This window comes from Ailuropoda melanoleuca, chromosome 2 (assembly GCF_002007445.2).
Source record: "Ailuropoda melanoleuca isolate Jingjing chromosome 2, ASM200744v2, whole genome shotgun sequence".
In the NCBI taxonomy this organism is placed as follows: domain Eukaryota; kingdom Metazoa; phylum Chordata; class Mammalia; order Carnivora; family Ursidae; genus Ailuropoda; species Ailuropoda melanoleuca.
The window spans coordinates 2,522,373-2,541,609 of NC_048219.1; the positions used below are offsets into that span (position 1 = coordinate 2,522,373).

Sequence of the window (19,237 nt, forward strand, 5' to 3'; positions counted from 1 at the left end):
GCCCACCGGTATGACCTCATTTTACCTTAATTACTTCGTTAAAGGCTCTATCTCCAAATACTGTCAGTCATATTCTGAGATACTGGGGGTTAGGACTTCAATATAAAAATTTGGGGGGGGGGCACAGTTTTGTCTGTAACAGGCACTATGGTTCATTCTTTTTAATAGTTGTGTAATATTCCTTTGTGTTATAACTTACCAGTCCCCTGTTAGTTCACATGTAGGTAGTCTCCTGTTTTTGTTCATGTAAGCAAGGCTTTGGTAAATATCCTTATGCTTACCTCTTTGCATACTTGGAGAAGTGTAGTTGCTGGGTCAGAGAATGTACATGTTTAATTTTGATATCTGGGCCAACACCTTGGGCCCAGCCTTGTTTCTTATTTTTCTGTTGTTTTGAAAGCAAAAATATGCCTTGTGTATCTACAGCCAGATTTTGTTATGAAGAGTACATGATTGGCTTTCACTTAGCACTTTGATGGAGTATAAACGCAACCCCCAAACAGGATTGTCTAGATAATCATATTCTAAATCGATCGCTTATTGTGGTTGCTTTATGATGATAAAAAAGGGCTCATATTTTGAGTGTTAAGTGCTGTACAGAAGAGTAACTCAGTTAATTCTTACAGCCTACGATGTTAATACTATTTCTGTTTTATGGATTGAGAAACAAAGTCTTGTTTTAAAAAATGTGATTTTGTTTATTTATTAGAGAGCATGAGAGGGGTGAGGGGGAGAGCGAAAAGCAGACTCCCTGCAGAGCAGAGAGCCCAACGTGGGGCTCGATCCTAGAACCTGAAGTCATGACCTGGGCTGAAGGCAGACGTTCAACCTACTGAGCCACCCAGGCGCCTCTGGAGAAACAAGGTCTTAAAGGGGTAGACTAGCTTGCCCAAAGTTGCACAAGAAGGGGGATATGAGCTTAGGGCTTCTTGACTTGAAAGCCTCTGTGCTTGGCTACTACTCTTGGATTGTCTTCCTTGAGCATATTAGAGACCCGACAAATGCTTGTTGTAGAATTAAGTTATGTTAATTTAGCTCTTCTTAAAATAGAGGCGGATTACAACCCTTTCTGTAACATTCTGAATCCTCTGACTACAAACATGACATTTAGTTTAAACTGTTCTTCAAGATCAGAGTGTGGGGATTTTAGAAAGGATTAATTTAGCAAATAAACCTGACAAGTAGAACTGAGGATTTTTCTGAGTTTCCTCTTACTTATACAGTGTTTTGATGCTTTCATTTAACAGTTGTAGTTCTGATCTTTGTATTAGGGCCATTTTGGTTTTTTGCAAGTTTTAGTTGGGGACGAGAATGCCATATTATGTGTTTATTCTGTGCCAAGTGATCTGTTAGTTGCTTTATATACATCGTTTCTCTTTATGACAGTTTTGTAAGTTAGATGTTGCTGCGTAGATGAGAAACTTAAGGTGTAGCGGTGAAGTAGCGTGCGGCGCCGGGATCACACATACTGGAGAGGCGCTGAGATTTGAACCCATGTTTGTTTGTTGTTAGAAATCCCATACTTTTTTCATGTTATTTAGTCAGCAAGATTTTTAAAAAGTTTTTTTAAATTTAATTAAAACAAATTTCCCCTTAATATAAAAGGTCAGTACTGCATTAGGTCTCTTGGGAAGTGCAAGTCTAGTGTTTCAGAGAGCTTGAAAGCTATTAGAATAAACACATGTGAATAAAACCAGCATGATCAAGTACTGAGTTGTGTGATTCATTTGTTCACTGAGTGCCTGTTGTGTGTTCAGTATTGAGCTGTTTTCTGGCAGCACAGCAGAATCCCTACCTTTTTAGAGATTTCCTTATTTTTTATGTCTCCTTTACTACAGTATAACAAACAAGATAATTATAGATTATGACCATAGTATAAAGGAAATAAACAGGGTAATATGAGAGAAGTGAGAGGGAGGAAGCTGGATGTTACTGAGGATAGAGTGCTCAAGGGAGGCTTTTCTGAGAAGAGGATGATTTGAGCTGAGATCCGAAGGAGAAGTCAGCAGCTTTAAGAGCAGGGGGAACAGTACTGGCGAGTATAAAGATCTGCAGGAAGGACTGGGCATATTGGAGGGATAGAAAGAAGCCTGTGTAGTTAGAGCACAGGAAGTGAAGCGGAGAGGACTATGAAATGAGATCTAAGGACTGAGAAGGGCCTTGCCAGGGGGGTTCAGAGAATTGGGGCAGTTTTTGGTAGCTGTGATAGTTAGGGAAGGTGTCTCAGATAAAGTAGGAATCGGGGGTGGAAAGCTAGGATAGAAGTAGGAAGAGTTGTAAGGCCAAACATCCAGGGTTTAGAGAGAGGATGTGAATAAAGGCTTAGACTTTGAAATAAGTACAAACCATATTGGATAATTTAAATAGTACCAGGCAATCGGCCATTGATTAGATGGGCAGAATAAGATGCATAGAAGCTAGTTGAACAATTTTGGTCCTCTTTTTTCCCGTTTTTTTCTCTCTTTCCAGACCTCAGAGCTATGGCAAATTCAGATTTGAGATTTGGGATAGGCAAGATGTCCTTATCTTTAGTTAATCTCTTTCTCTCTTTTTTTTTTTTTTTTTTTTAAGATTTTGTTTTAAGTAATCTCTACACCCAGTGTGGGCCTCGAACTCATAATCCTGAGACCAAGAGTTTCATGCTCTACTGACTGAGCCAGTCAGGCGCCCATAGTTATCTGTTCTTTTGCATGAAATAGAGGGAACTTTGAATGTGTTTAATATCTCCTTGCCCTTTCTTAAGAGAATAGAGTAATATTGCCCTTAATTGAGAGACCAGAATGCAAAAATTGCATATGAGGGTGTCAGTAATGTTACAAAGGAAGAGTGTGCGTGTTTGGGGGTGGTGGTGGTGGTGTGGTGTTACTGGTTATTGTCTGGATACTCCACTTAGGCTTGTTGCCCCAAGAGGACATGAACTTTGTTCCAGGCACGGGGGATATGGACAATGATGGCACATATTAGGTGCTTAAGTGGAGAAGTCCCCTTCTATGTGGAAAAGTAGATCAAAACTGTTATCAAAAGTTTGTCTCCGTTATTGCACATGACCTTAGGATCCAAAAAAATTTTTTTGTCAAGTTGTGCCTTTCCTCCTGGAATTGTAAGTTGAACACAATACTACTAGTACCTACTTACATAGTGAAGTGGTTCTTGTTACAGAGAACACACCCAGAGGCTTTATCACTGTTAAGCAAATAATGCCTTGTGAATGTATGATCTGTGGAGTAACCCCTGTAGTTTTACCTGCTGATGCTGTCTTGTTGGAGAATACATTTTGGATGGCCCCTTCCTCCCCTCCCAAATTTATAAGTCTTGAATGTTTTGAGAGAAAATCTTAATATAATTTCATTCTCTTCTAATTAAATAGAACTCTTATACATTATTACATACTCTTCAGTTTTACCGAATTTTTTGGAAATGTTAAATTTAAAAATTATGTATCTTAAATACTTACTAATTGGATTTTTAAACGTTATTTTTTTTGGTCACAAGTAAAATATAAAATGATGGCTCTGGCTAGTATCCCTTTGTTTTCACCAATTTGAGGAAGGAAGACTCAACATTATAGTAAAAATAAGGTCTTGTTCTTATTGGATCAGACATTTTGGAATGAAGTCATTTTCATGAAGCTGACACAACAAACTTCTAGCACTGCGGAAATCATCTTTTATCATGTAGACTCGTAATCTTTCACTTTATGAGTGCTGCTCTCAGCATTTTTTTGCTGACTGTGGCTTCATTTTTGTCACCCTGAGGACCCATAGAACCCTTCATTTTTGTCAGTCTGGGGACGCATAGAACGCTTCTCTCTTAGGTAGTTTGTGATTTGACATGTATCAGTTTCTTTCACAAGTGGTAGAAAATGGAGAAGTTTGAATAATTCCTTTAATGAGCAGTTAATATTTGCCATCTGACACTCTGAATTTATTAATGCTTTTTTTTTTTTTGAATGTGCATCTATGGGGAAGTGGGGGAGGGGGGTTGGGGGTGGACCAGAGGGAAAGGGAAAGCGAGAATCCCAAACAGGTTCCACGCTCAGTGTGGAGCCCAGTGCAGGGCTCAGTCTGATGATCCTGAGATCACAACCTGAGCCGAAATTAAGAGTTGGATGCTTAACTGATTGAGCCACCCCGGTGCCCCTATATTAATGTGTTTAATTGGCAGCTGGAGATACTAGGAGCTTTGGAACCATTCTGTGGGAGAGATCTATACACAAAGAACTCGAGGTGCTGTGTATTTGTCAAAAACCCAAAGTTACTTTTGTTTTATGCAACATCTGAAAAGTGCATTTAGGGGAGAAGCCACACTATCTTACAGCAGTGAAAAGCTGTAGTAGTGCTGTTATCACTTATATTCTGCCTGGGTCTACTTCTCTGATTTTTTTTGACAGTTTTTTGGTAAAATATCTACCAATTTTGCATATATGCATCAGTCTTGTGTCAGAAATCAACAAGAGAAAAGCAACAGGGCTTTTGGACATGTACTGTGAAGACCCTGTCCTTTAAATTTCTGTAATGACTTAATTCTAGGGGTAAGTGGAATTTTTGGGGTTGTTATTCACAGCTTTTCAAGGATAGAAGAGAACAAAATAAGGTATTTTTTTAAAAGTCAAACATTTTGGGGCACCTGGGTGGCACAGCGGTTAAGCATCTGCCTTCCGCTCAGGGCGTGATCCTGGTGTTGTGGGATCGAGCCCCACATCAGGCTCTTCCACTATGAGCCTGCTTCTTCCTCTCCCACTCCCCCTGCTTGTGTTCTCTCTCTCTCGCTGGCTGTCTCTATCTCTGTCGAATAAATAAATAAAATCTTTAAAAAAAAAAATAAAAGTCAAACATTTTACTAGCCTTACTACTTTTTAATTTTTTGAAAAGCTTTTATTTATTTGAGAGAGAGAGCGAGCGTGCACGTGCATGGGGGGAGGGTCAGAGGGAGAAGCAGACTCCTTGCTGAATAGGGAGCCTGATGTGGGACTCCATCCCAGGACTCCAGGATCATAACCCGAGCTGAACGCAGTCACTTAACCAAATGAGCCACCCAGGCACCCCTAGCCTTACTACTTTAAAGCAAAACAAATTAATAATACATGATTTCCCTCATTTTTATATGCTCACCATGAGGAACCACCTTGCTTATCCCCTTTCTTGATGGTAGGGTTTTGGCCTTCACTTCTTTCTTCCTGTTGGAATAAACACCTAGAAGATGGAACCATAAACAAACTAAAAAAACAACCAATTTCTAGAAATATGCTAGCTGGCTTGCGAGTGTGGAGGAGAAGGTGGAAAAGAAACCTTTAAAGATTACTTCAGGAGGATTTTCTATAAAGAAAAAAATTTGAGTAATGAATAAAATATTTAAGACTGTGTATCTAGTAATTAGTGTAAGAAACTAAGCTATATTATTTACATACAAAACTTAAATTCACAGCAAAATGATGATGTCTCACGAAGCTCAATCAAGTAAATAGGTCTGGGATTTTATTTTACTTTCTTACAAGCTAATATGTTAGCCTGGTATTGTTTTATGGATGCCAGCTGAAGACATGAGACTCCTGGGTCAGAGAAAAAGAATTTAATTACTAAAGGCACAGCCAGCAGCACATCAGTGTCTGTATTACTTCTCTTTGCCCCTAAGACTTCCATGGGGAGATGTAGTGGGTTTGTGTCACAGCTGAGGAGCTTAAGTTGAGCTTGGGGCACCCACTGTTTAATAGTAAGCAGGAAGTAAGCCTGCTCTTTGTCCTAGAGGGAGACATTACTGTATTCTTCAAGGTCGTTTGCTACAAACATAACCCTACAGCGTGACCTGGGTTGGGGTGGTCAGGACCTTGCATTTCTTCGCATACCCAGCCACATGTATAGGAGCATAAGGGACCTGTGGGGGACTGTCTTTACCAACACAGGGTTGTCTACTTTTTTAGTAATTGAAAGATACTTTACAGAATTCTAATTTTATTTTTCAAATTGGAACGGATACAGTTACTGAAAACTGAGGCAAACTGCTGATCATATTAAGCTTCTTTTGGATTTTTATTAGGGCAAATAACTTTGAGCAGTAGCTCTATTGCGTTGGCTTTTTGAATGAATGCCAAAGTTTTCTAAGATTATTTGCTGTTCACTGAGGACTCTGAAAACAAATTAGAAAATTCTAAAAGAATGGTCTTTATGTGGTTTGTTCTTTATTTGCTTGAAGTCTGAAGAGTTGGAAAAGAATATCAGGGTACATGGGTGTTAACAATCTGGCTTTGGGGTAAGTCCTTTGCTTTTAGGCAAGAATATCTGCAAAATGATGGGGTTAAGTTAGTTCATGAAAGGGGATTTCAATTCTAAAAAAAAATTCTTGATATTTATTTTGGTTCTTTTATGTAATATTGGGTGAACTCATAAACTGACCTCTCAAACTTTGTTTGAAGCTTAACATTTATTTCAAGGTTTAAAAACATTCCTCTTATAGTGTATTGTTTGTTCTGGGGGGAGAAAGGTAATTATGATGGAGGTGTTATAGGAGAACCAAACAAGGTGATGTGTTAGAACGCCTGCCTTTGGCTCAGGGCGTGATCCTGGCGTTCTGGGATCGAGTCCCACATCGGGCTCCTCCGCTGGGAGCCTGCTTCTTCCTCTCCCACTTCCCTGCTGTGTTCCCTCTCTCGCTGGCTGTCTCTCTGCCACATAAATAAATAAAATTAAAAAAAAAAGATTTAAGAACACCTGCATACATGTGAATGCATGGGGTACATCTCTGTAGTTTGAGTAGTTTTTTTTTTTTTTTTAAGATTTTATTTGTTTATCTGACAGGGAGAGAGATAGATAGCCAGAGAGAACACGTGGAGGGGGAGCAGCAGGCAGAGGGAGAGGGAGGAGCAGACTTCTGAGTAGGGAGCCCGCTGAGGGGCTTGATACCAGGATCCTGGGATCATGACCTGAGCTGAAGGCAGACACTTAACCGTCTGAGCCACCCAGGCGCCCTGTAGTTTGAGTACTTTGTTTTGGGTTACTTAACGATCACATGGACAGATGTTTTAAAAACTACGCTTTGCATGTGCTACTATAATTTACAGCAGAAAGTTATATAAAGTACTCTCTGAAGTGACTGGGTTTGATTGAGGAGAGACAGCTGGTGCTGATTTTATTTGTTCTATCTGATCCTGCAGCCACACCATTCACTAGGTAAGGAAGGCTTGTGAAATTCAGGGTCACTGTTGCTTGACTTGTGTAGTGCTGCCTCCTTTCCTGTATCCTAGATATGAAAATGAGTTACTTCAGGGAGAAACATATTTAGAATAAAAACATTATTATTTTTGGTGTATTTCACGTTAGTGTGAAGACAGTGTCTTTTTTTCTGATACAACTTCTGTCAGTTCAATTCTTTTTTTTTTTTTTTTTAAAGATTTTATTTATTTATTTGACAGAGATAGAGACAGCCAGCGAGAGAGGGAACACAAGCAAGGGGAGTGGGAGAGGAAGAAGCAGGCTCATAGTGGAGGAGCCTGATGTGGGGCTCGATCCCATCACGCCGGGATCACGCCCTGAGCCGAAGGCAGACGTTTAACCGCTGTGCCACCCAGGCGCCCCTGTCAGTTCAATTCTGACACTGACCCTAGAGTANGAAGAAGCAGGCTCATAGTGGAGGAGCCTGATGTGGGGCTCGATCCCATCACGCCGGGATCACGCCCTGAGCGGAAGGCAGACGTTTAACCGCTGTGCCACCCAGGCGCCCCTGTCAGTTCAATTCTGACACTGACCCTAGAGTGCAAACCCCACAGTTGAAGAGCTTATCCCACAAGACTGCTTCCATTTCAGGCCCCAGTTGTGAATGGGCTCCTCAGGCTGTCTACCTTTCTGCCTAACCTGTTCCCCTGACCCCCCTCAGGTTTGACAGTTCACTAGAATGACTTACAGAACTCAAGAAAATACATTTACTTAGTTATTGTTGAGGATTCAACTCAGTAATCAGATGGAAGAGATGTATTGGACAAGCAGTGGGGTGGGGGTAGGCACAGAGCTTCTGTGTCCTTCCTCGGCATGGCACACTCCTTCAAGGCTTGTGTTCACCAACTTGTGTTCACCAACTTGCTCCAGATCTCTTTGTTCAAGAAGCGTTTTCCTAGAGCTCAGTCTCCAGTGGGCTTCCCAGCGCCCCTTCCTGAGAGTGGTAAAGTTCCAGCCCGTTAATCACTTGGTCTTTCTGGTGAGCAGTCCCTTCCCAAAGCTGTCTGGGGGCCCCAGCCTAATGTGGCCCTAAATTACATTAGCATAAACTCTTCTATGGTGGAAGGGTCATTATGAAAGACAAAAAACACTTCTGTCACCTAGGAAATTCCAGGGGTTTTAGGAGCTCTATACCAGGAACCCAGGAAAAGAGCAAACTTATTTTTACCACAGTGAAATTACCAGAAATTTTACTTTCTTTTCTTATCTGTCCCCCTTTTTTTAAACTTGCTTTTCATTCACTTTGTTTACTGTTAATATTGGACATAGTTTTATAATCTGATTGAGAATATACATTTTTTGCAAAAGATGCTCGTTATTAGCAAAGCTTAATCTTCAAATCTTTTCATGCGCTGTTTGTGCTTTGTGCCTAGAATGAACCACTGGGCATGGGACACCTGTAGCTAGGAGGCTCCTTTTCCCCCATATAGATCTTTTCCCTAGGGACTGGATTGTATGGTGGATACTACAGAGAGGGTTCCATGGCTTCTTTAAATTTAGAGCTCAGGGACTCCAGAAAACTGAAGGGGGCTATAGTTCTGAGATGCTCAACAGGGAATTGGACCTCTAAAGCATCTAAGAACCTAGGAGATAGGGGTTTTAGTGTTGCTGTGTGGTGGAACAGTGGATACTGGGAAGGAATGTGGAAGATACACCTTATTTCACAACTTATTTTGCTTGTGATTGGCAGAATCACTTTTTTTTTTTTAAGATTATTTATTTATTTATTTGACAGAGACAGCCAGCGAGAGAGGGAACACAAGCAGGGGGAGTGGGAGAGGAAGAAGCAGGCTCATAGCGGAAGAGCCTGATGTGGGGCTCGATCCCGTAACGCCAGGATCACGCCTTGAGCTGAAGGCAGACGCTTAACCGCTGTGCCACCCAGGCGCCCCTGGCAGAATCACTTTTTATGCTTAAAGTTGCCCAGCCCCAGTTCTAAGTGCTGGTACGATTGAACTTCAGTATTAAAGAGGGAGAGTGTTTAGTTATTGATGTAAAATAACTTTTCTAGCCGCTCTGGATAGCAAAACGGTAATTGGTACTACATAGCCTCTTTGCTGCTATAGTGATTTGACATTTTTTAAAAAGGAAGCTAATATAGGATACAGACGTGTCTGGCCTAGTTATTTCCATGTTGCTGAAGCTGGTGTCGTGTGTATTGCAAAGCCAAAGTCTTTTCCCTGGTTGCCTGCTCCCTCCCCATCTGTGGCTCATCTGCTGACTTTTTAGTACATGTCAAATGCTTTGTAGAATAGTCTTGATTGAATTGCAACTTGACCACCTTTGTAGTTACAGCTAAATTTGACTAATTTGTAGTAAGAACAATGAGTACTATAATTATTTTGGAAATAAAAAAATTTACGTGCTCTTTTCTAAGTGGGTTGGAATTGTTGCTGTTTTAAAATTTATATTGACTTAAAAGTGCCTTTAATCATTCAAGCGTAATAGCTAACATTTAGTAAGCATTTACTGTATGCCAGACACTCTTCTAAATTCTTTACGTGTATTAATCAATATATTCTATAAAGAAGGGAAAACTATCACAGAGAAGTTAAGTAACTTGCCTAAGGTCACATAGCTAGAGTGGTAGACCCAGTCTGACTCTTGAACTGGTGCTTTTAACAGGGGACCCAAAACCAGTTTCTGACAGATTGCTGAGCATAGGAAGTCTAAGAAATGGAAGATTTATGGGAATATAGAAAGGGGAAGAGCAAGCTCTCTCTTACTAATTCTTCCCTTCTCTCAATAAAATCTAGTAGTTGTCTGCAGGGTGAAGAAACAGGAAGTGAACTTAGCTCCTGTTTTTTTGCTTCCTCCTCTCCCTTCCTCTTCCAAGAGCTGGCAACTGTCATACGTATAGACTTACCACTCCATTTGCAGTGATCGTGTTTGTTTTTAATTACTGTCACTTCTCAGGAGAGGTCGTGAGAGGAGAGGTGGTGACTAGTATAGTGTTTTAGAGCAGGGGCTTCGCAGTCATACCACTCGGGTTTAAATTCCAGTTCTACCATTAACTGGCGGAGTAATCTTGGCCTACTTAACTTTATTGAGCCTCACTTTTCTTACCTGCAAAATGGGGATAATATATTACATACTTCGTAGGGTTGTTGGGAGGATGAAATGTATAAAAATGTGAAATGTTTAGAACAGTATATACCACATAGTAAGTGCTATATAAGTATTTGCTCCTATTATTATTATTTGAGAACACTTTTAGGTTAAACCAGTTATTGAAGCACCTCTGAAGTATCTTGGCTCATGCCCTCTCAATATCTAACATGAGTTTTTCATTTTAAATATGTAAAATGCCTGGTTGATACAGCTAATTCATGTTGGTAATTTTGATTGTACCTTAAGAAATTCACTTCTAGATGATCTAATAAAATGCCAGCAATGTTTATCTTAGCTTAGATTCTTGTGTATTCCTTGCCTTGCTATCATGTAAGATAGTAGTTCTCAAACTTCATTGTGCGTTAGGATTATGTAGGGAGTGTTGAGTCCTGATTTATTAGATTTGGGGTGAGGGTCTGGGAATCTGAATTGTTAACAGACCCATTCCAGGTAATCCTGGTGGTTTGATAATTTTGGAATTGCTGATTTAGAGGGTAAATTCAAACATGTAGGCAGTGATGATTTGTATACTAAAAAACATTTAATTCGCCATTTAACAATAGTGATTGATTCTATTCTCATACTAAGTTACTTTGTTAACACCTGTTAGGTAACTTATATTTAGGAACTACTCTGTAAAATACAGAAATAAGATATAGGAAATAGAAAAAGAAATAATACAGAAGTCTTCAGGTGAAGAAATATTTGGGTGGATTTCTAGTTTCATTTAATTTTTTTTGTGTGTGTGTGTGTCATTAGCTTAAATAGCAAATATATCAGTTCATCTTATGTTTTTGGTATACCTATTATGTGCAAAGTGTGAAAAGTTTTGATTAGGCAATAAATCTGCCAGTGTAAGTTTTGAGTCACTGGATGAAAATAGGTGTGAAGTAGGATCGTTTTAACTAGCACTCTTGGTAGATGAATTTATGTATATTGAGTATGTGCTGTGAGCCATGAGGTCCTTTTATATTATTTAATTTTTATAACAACTGTTCATAGTGTTGACATAATTAGTTCTGTTTTACAAACGAGAACATTTAGGCAAAAAGAGTTAAGAACCTTGTCCAGGTCATTAGTAAGTGCTGAGCAGAGATTAAAGCCTAGAGTTTTCCTGACTTCAGAGTTAAGAAAATTACTATTATTTATAAATGAAGTTTATGTATTAGTGGTATTCTTTGCAACTTTTTAGGCAGGACCCACAAAGAATGGCCCAGTGGCTTGAGGGCTGTTTCTTCTGCTGGAACAGGAAAAGATACAGACTTCTAAAGTTCTCAAAGTAATAATGTTTGTTCAGTGATCTAGCCAAACTATATGCAGAGCACATCTCTGTTACATGAATCTATTACCTTCCATTGGAAAATCTTAAAGATTGCCCTCAGAAAGTTTGTCATTTAGTTTTAATGAATTTGTGCTTAAATATGCAGAGAGGAGGCACCTGGGTGACTCGGTTATGTGTCTGACTCTTGATCTAGGCTTGGATCTTGATCTCAGGGTCGTGAGTTCAAGCCCTGGGTATGCGGGGAGTGGAACCTACTTTAAAAAAAAAAAAAAAAGAATGCTGAGGGATTTATGAGCCCATTTGAAATAGTGTTACGTGTGTTCCTAAACTTATATTGTAGATTTCTTCTAGTACAAATTGTGTTGTATCCAGATGTTTTACTTTACAGTTGAAAGTTTCCTGGTGGCCAGAATGATCTTTCTCTTTCTCTCTCTCTTTTTTTAAGATTTATTTATTTGAGAGAGAGAGAGAAAGAGAGTGATGGCGGAAGGGGCAGAAGGAGAAAATCTTCATGTAGACTCCCAGTGGAGCATGGATCCCATCGTGGGGCTGGATCTCACAATCCATGAGATCATGACCTGAGCCAAAATGAAGAGTTGGGCACTTAACCGACTGAGCCACCCAGGCACCCCAAGAATGATCTCATTAACATTTTCTTGCCCTTGCTGGTATCAGAGAGGGGTATTGCATTTAAGGTTTCCACAGAAAGAACCAGTTTTCTAAGACTGCTATTTGTGAATGGGCTGCCAAAGACAGCTAATTTTGGTGGAATTTCCAAATATGTTTATAATATATAAAAAAGGGAATTCAGTGTGAATCAGATTTAAATTATTCTTTTTAAATACAGTTATTAATGAAAGCTCTTTTTTGGAATGTTTTAGACCAGCTCCAACCTTGTCCTTCACGGCTTGTGATAGTTGTGATTTAGCACATGAGGCAGTCATCTTCATAGCTCTGATCATGGGAACTTTTTGTTCTCAGTTTCTTCTTTCTTCTTCCCTAGGGAATCTTAATGAAAATTTTAAGAAACAGTAGCTCTTCCTCCACTAGACGTTTCAAGCTTATAAGTGGCATGTTGATTTTGTATTTGCTTGTTAGTATGGGTTATAAGTCTTAAAAGAGAATACCAGATACTGAATGAAGATAAGGAGCTTCATGGTTAGGGATAACAATCAATTTGATTTCAACCACAATTAAAATTTAGAAGGAGCATTTATCTTAGATGTTTTTGAGACAGTCTCAGAAGTGGTCAGCTATACTGTAAAGTTACTTGATAAATCCAGATACTTCTAGAATTTCAGTGATTCTAAGACATTTTTCTCCCACATTTAACACTTCTAAATTTAGGGTGTATTTAAAAATGATTGACTTCTTACAGTCAATGAAATACAGTAATTAGGATATCAGTTCTGCTGCTGTAACAGAGAAATCCAAAATACTAAGGACTTAATGAAAGAGCAGTTTTTCTTTCTTGTGTAAGATTCCTGGAGGCAGTCCAGGGCTGGCCCGTCCTATTGTATTACTCATCCTTAACATGTAATTTGTGTCTTGTGGTTCAGTATGACTGCTTCAGCTCTCATCATCGTGTCTGCATTCCAGCCTACAGGCTGGAACAGGGAGACTATTCCCCTTGCTTTTAAGGCTAGTCCTGAAGCTTGCATCCATCATTTCCTCTCCCATTAATCACAGTGGTCACATCCAGCTGCAAAGGAATTGAGGAAATGTAGTCTGTGTTTACTGGGGACCATATGCTTAAATGAAAATTCTATTACTGAAGAAGAAAGGAAGAAGTGGCAGACTGCTAGCAGTCTGTGCCACAGTGGCAACCGTTACTTTCTGCCCAGTGTTCATGATTAAACTCTACATTAAAAAGTCACCTGGTAATAATGATCAGGAGAAATAGAAGGTGTAAGAACTGAACTTGCAATAGATTTGTAGGCACCTGGAAAATATTCTGTAGAATGATCAGAACTCTCTGCTTACCTTTCTTTTCTTCACTGTGAATTGAAAAGAAATTCTGCAGAAGATCTTATTATTATTATTTTTTTTTTACCAGAACATTGTGCTTCTTTTCAGCGGTAGATTGAGGAACCAGGAGAAGACAGCTATTCCTCTTTCCTCTTCTTTATTATTATGTAAAAGACATTCTTTAGGAGTAATTCTCTATAATTAGCACCCAGTGTGCTTAAGTATTTTGATAAATAATTTTGATTTAGTTTAGGGATTAAGATCTTTAACCTTTAATGCTGTGTTAGTATGAGTGCTTCTTTAGTGCATTATAAGGAAAAGGAAAGGAACAAGATAAAAGGAGGTTAAAGAGAAATACAATAAGGATGATTTTGATGAGAAATGGGAGAGTGTATATTTCCTGTAAGTTACTCCTAATATATGTACAGAGATGTTAACAAGCATTTATAGCTCATTATGATTAAGAGTTGTGATGGGTACTGTAGGACTAAGCAGGCATGGCATCTAGCTCAGTTAGGTGGTTTTCACATTTTTATGTTTAGTAAGGTGGCGGGCGGCTCTAGCCAACAAGAAATTGCAACCCCTTCAGGACTGTAATTGAAATAGGACTTTATCTCAAAATGCAAGTATACAGGGCATGATGTCTCTTTTTTATTCTCCCAGAAAAACTTCAAAGGCTTCTGGCTCTTGGTTTCAGCTCAGGTCATGATCTCAGGGTCCTGGGATTGAGCCCCGTGTTGGGCTCCATGCTCAGTGGGGAGTCTGCTTGAGGGTTCTCCCCCTCTTCCTCTGCCCCTCCTCTGCGCGCGCACACTCACTCTCTAAGATAAAGAAATCTTTAAAAAAAAGTTTTCATTGACTCTAAGATGCCATTTATCCTGATTTCTTAGATGTCAAGATGTGGGGGAAAATGACTGGTAATGATTTTAAGAATCTTTCAGTAAAGACATGTTCTGTTTTTTGTTTGTTTATTTTTAAAAGATTTTATTTATTGGGGGGGGCACAAGTTGGGGGGGAAGTGCTGAGGGAGAGGGAGAAGCAAACTCCCTGCAGAGCAGGGAACCCAATGTAGGGCTCCCTCCCAGGATCCTGGGATCGTGATCTGAGCCGAAGACAGACGCTTAACCAACTGAGTCACTCAGGCACCCTGATTTTAGAGATGTTTAAATGTGAAAGCAACCATCTCTGAACTGATGAAATATAATAAATCTTTGGTGCATTTGTAATCAGTAGCTTCTTAGAATGGAGCTACAATAAGAGACACTAATTATATCTGTTTATAAGTCAGTGTGCCTTAGAGTGATCTCTTTATTATAAAAATGTAGGTTTTGGCCTCTTCATGCCGTGAATATTGAGTTAGTAACTAGGCAACATGGTGTCACAATAGCTGCTGAGACCAGGGATCACTCTGATCTTTGTCCAATTCTCCTCATATTGCTCTTCTGTTACAAGGGGTTGGTGGTGGTGCTCTGTAGCTTGTTGGTTACGTCCTGGGTAACTGTAGTTCTAAGATTGGATAAATGGACCATTCTTTAAATCAGTAACTTCTGTATTGCAGTCTAGGACACGTACACACATGTGTGCACATGCAACTGAAGGCAAAGTTTCACACAGTCATACCTGGCACACTACATGGAATTCATTCTGAAATAGCCTCTTCTCTTTCTTTTTTTCTTTTTAATTTTTTTATTAGCGCACATGTGCAGTGGGGGAGGGGCAGAGAGAGAGGGAGAGAGAGAATCCCAAGTGGGCTCCATATCCAGCACAGAGCCCAACACAGGGCTTGATCTCACAACTTTGAGATCATGACCTGAGCCAAAATCAAGAGTCGGACACTTAACTGACTGACAGGTGCCCCCTTCTCTTTCATTATAGAAATAAATATGCTGCTCTTAACACTACTTTGGTCTTTAAAAAAAAAAAAGAAAAAAATACTTTACGTTGAAAACAACCAGGGATCAGAAACTTAGCAAATTGACTTATTTGTTATCATGACTTTGAGCTAGTCACTATTTCTCTTTTTAGGTTCTTTCAGCCACAGTAGTTGGGGTGCTAGTTTGTTCTTGCTCTGAATGAGTGAATCTCTTGCTAGTAACAGAAAAAAAAATATCACTACAAATGAAACACATATCCTTTATCTTTTTGTAGGTCATCATCAAATTTGAAATATTTAAAGTGGATACAAAACTGTTTCAGCAATGCAGACAATTAAGTGTGTTGTTGTGGGCGATGGTGCCGTTGGTAAAACATGTCTCCTGATATCCTACACAACAAACAAATTTCCATCTGAGTATGTACCGACTGTAAGTATAAAGGCTTCCATCTATTAGTGAAATGTATTCTATTTGGATATCTTTTGAAAACTCTGTGTGTACTGAAATTTTTCTGTTGTCTGCCTTTGTGTCCTGTTTTTAAAGATCTTCTCATGGGTAAATTATATACACTTTAAAATTAACTGAAAAATCAGTGAATGGTCAGAAGGGGTGATAGAAGGGTATGCAGGAAGTGCTGGGAGACCAAACTCCAACAGACAAGATCTAAAGAGTGGTGGTCTCAGTTTGGAGAAGTATGCTCTGTGTCTTAGAATGAGGTGACCTTTTTTTTCCCCCCCGATAACTTGGCCAATGGGTAATCAGAGCTTGGAGGTCTGGAATGTGTTTTGGGGTCTTGTAACTTCAGAGAAAGTAGTATGTGTCTCCACTTATTCTCCTTAGGGGATAGAAGAGGATCTCATGGAGCTGTTGTCTTAGCATTAATGAAGTTGCAAATTGGTTTTAAAGGGCAGAGACCTGTTTTTGTTTAGAGAACACTAGCAGAAGCCTTTGGGGGTCCACTCCTTAGAAGAGAAGAGGGAAAATGGGAATAATAAAGATAATGAAGTGAGAGGGAGAAGAGTTATTTAGAGTAACACTCACTTGTGAAAGAACATGTTTGGGGATCCACTGTTTGTCCCAGGTTGGGTGACCCAACCCAGTGGTATAATTACGTTAAACACAGATGTTCCCTCAGTGATTCCAGGCCAAGCTAGGGTTGGCCTGGCTTGCAGTGACCACCTCTGTTAAGTGAGTTATTTTAGGGGTTATGAAGAACCTATATATGATTAATATGGGATTAGTATTGTTTGGCAATAAAAAGAAAGAAAATGTGTGAATACTTTAGGTTAATCTTAAGAGACATGAACATTGTGAAGAGGGTGAATATAGGTTAAGAGTTTGGTGATTATGTTTAATTAGAATTGACAATCTGTAATATCCCAAAGCAGATAGAGTGATTGAGGTAGGCCAAGACTGTAGGAAGCGGGAAGGTTAGGTTTCTTGGATGGGGAGAATTTGAAGGTATAATTAAATATGAAATCATATTTTTGGGGTTGGCCCATTTGGGGACATGGTAAGTGAAAAGTTCCGAGGTTGAGAGGGACTTTTAGGGGACTTTCAGAGATACGTGAATCTTGTTTCAGAGTGAGGACAGCTATTGGAATTTTGGCATTTCAGTCTCCATTAAAGTCATTTTCTTGTAAACGTGGTTTCTGAGTCTGTGTTAGGACTTTGGTCATGAGGTGTTCTGTTTACGGGGGCTAGTGGGTGTTTCATATATGTATTTGTATGTGAGTCTCTGGAATAGGGTTAGGTATGACTTAAATAATCTATGTGGTTGAGAGCTTAACCACATTCATTATAATTTTCTGTGTTCTTGTTTTTTTGTTTTTTTTTTCAAGATTTTATTTATTTGAGATCGAGAGAGAGAGAGAGAGAGGGAGAGAGAGAGCAAGCGTTAGCAGGGGGCAGAGGGGGAGAGGGAGAAGCAGACTCCCTGCTGAGCAGGGGGTGGGCTGCAGGACTTGATCCCAGGACCCCAGGATCCTGACCTGAGCCGAAGGCAGATGCTTAACTCTCTGAGCCACCCGGGTGCCCCTTCCTTGTTCTGTTACCAAGAACTGACTTTCCTTTAACTACCACCTGTCCCATGCCCTTTCTTCCACTCTTGTTTACATTTAAACAATCCATCAAAGCCTGAACCAGAAAGTTACAGTTAGATAAATAGCAGGGCTGATCTGAAAATGTAACATCCTTCTAGTTGGAAAGATTGCTTTTCATTTGTCAATTCAGAGCAATCCATGAATTAGTATTGGGTCTTTTTCCATTTAGCGCCATTACCTCCCATTTTCACAAATTATTTAGTACAAGCAATATTAGTATATACTGAGTTTGTCATGGGTTTTACAGTTTTTTGCAAATAAAAGCATCTGGTCACAAAAGATCTCTTCAGTCATGTGGTTTGTATCCAGTAACATAAGTTTTATTCATGAAATCTCAACAAATAATCTGCCAACCTTTTTTTGGACACTTGCCTTGACCTTGAGGGAACCTTTATTTCTCTCTGATGGTCTTGTTTGTAACAAGGCGCTTCTTGTCTTGAACCCTGAAAGGAAGAAGATAATCATGAATCTAGGATATTTAAATTCTAGATGAAAATGAAATGGTCTATGAAGAATTAATTTCTTAGGAATCAGATTGAGCATTAAGATAAACTATAAACTTATTGTCTCAAAGTTTTAAACTTGAAGAGGATCGTTTTGTATAGCTCGGGGACTCTACTCCTTTGACACCTCTAGCTTTTTTGTGGCTTTTAATCCAAGCTGCTGGGGTAGAGCAGACCTCCCAGAATATGGCCCCTGTCACTTTTTCCCAAGAATCATTTAGTTCATGCAAGGACTTAGTTGGCAAGGTTGGTTATATAAGAATCATATGGACTGAGAGAGGATTAAGTCTTAGAGAGGAAATATTGCCTTTACTTAAGAGTTGTCCTATCCCATTTTGACCATCCCCTTGCACACTAACGATGTTGTATTTTTGTGTTTTTAGGTTTTTGACAACTATGCAGTCACAGTTATGATTGGTGGAGAGCCATATACTCTTGGACTTTTTGATACTGCAGGTGAAAACTTGATGTCTTTTATGTTTTAGTCTCTTAACTATTAACGGTTGCTGGTTGTGTGCCTTTTTTTGTGGGCATTTTGGGAAACTAGCATATTAGCAAAGCACTTGCCTTTTGTTGATACTTAGGATCGAATATTGTGATGGCCGATGCTTGACTCAAGAGGCAGTCCCAGACCTGGAATCACAGTAGGAGCTTGGAGTTCCTTGGGTGGATGGTGTGGAAGGAAGTAAAGTAGGGTGAGAGCAGAGTACATTAGGCAAACTGGATTATCACTCTCTGAAATTTGAAGGCTTATTTAGGATTTGTGTCTGTAACATGTGCAGATAGCTTCTTGTAGAGATAGTTTGTTATATTACCTCTGAAAATGCTTTGAACATGAACCAATACCTCGCTCACATTATTGACTTTTGTGGTCAGCTTTTGAAATTTAAGGAATAAATTGCTTTCTTCCTTACGTATACCCAGTTCCTCAGTGTTATTTCCTCGTTTTAACAGTGGCTGCACATCTTAATTTCTGACTTCTCTCTCTGCAGTCTCTGTTGTTATCAGCTTAATTAGCCAAAGGAAAATTTCAGAAAGGTAACATTTTCATATTTAGGAATTCTCAGTGGTTCACTTTTTATGACTTACCCTCTCCCTGTCTGCCAGCTGACATACTGCTCTGACGGAGTACCTTGTACTACTCACTTTGAGGGACTGTCTAGATTTAGTTGGGAGGGTGAAATGGAGAGAC

The 19,237-nt window shown here is 39.5% G+C and overlaps 1 protein-coding gene across 2 annotated transcripts in view; it reads left to right on the forward strand.

Moving 5' to 3' along the window:
- The window catches only part of CDC42 (cell division cycle 42), a 44,925-nt gene that overhangs the window by 13,561 nt on the left and 12,127 nt on the right, over nt 1–19,237 (forward strand). For both annotated transcript variants that reach the window (XM_011225376.3, XM_002919524.4), the window contains exons 2-3: nt 15,715–15,869; nt 18,429–18,501. In XM_011225376.3, the coding sequence (XP_011223678.1) occupies nt 15,765–15,869; nt 18,429–18,501 (178 nt within the window). In that variant the 5' untranslated portion in view covers nt 15,715–15,764. The remainder of the gene's footprint in view (nt 1–15,714; nt 15,870–18,428; nt 18,502–19,237) is intronic.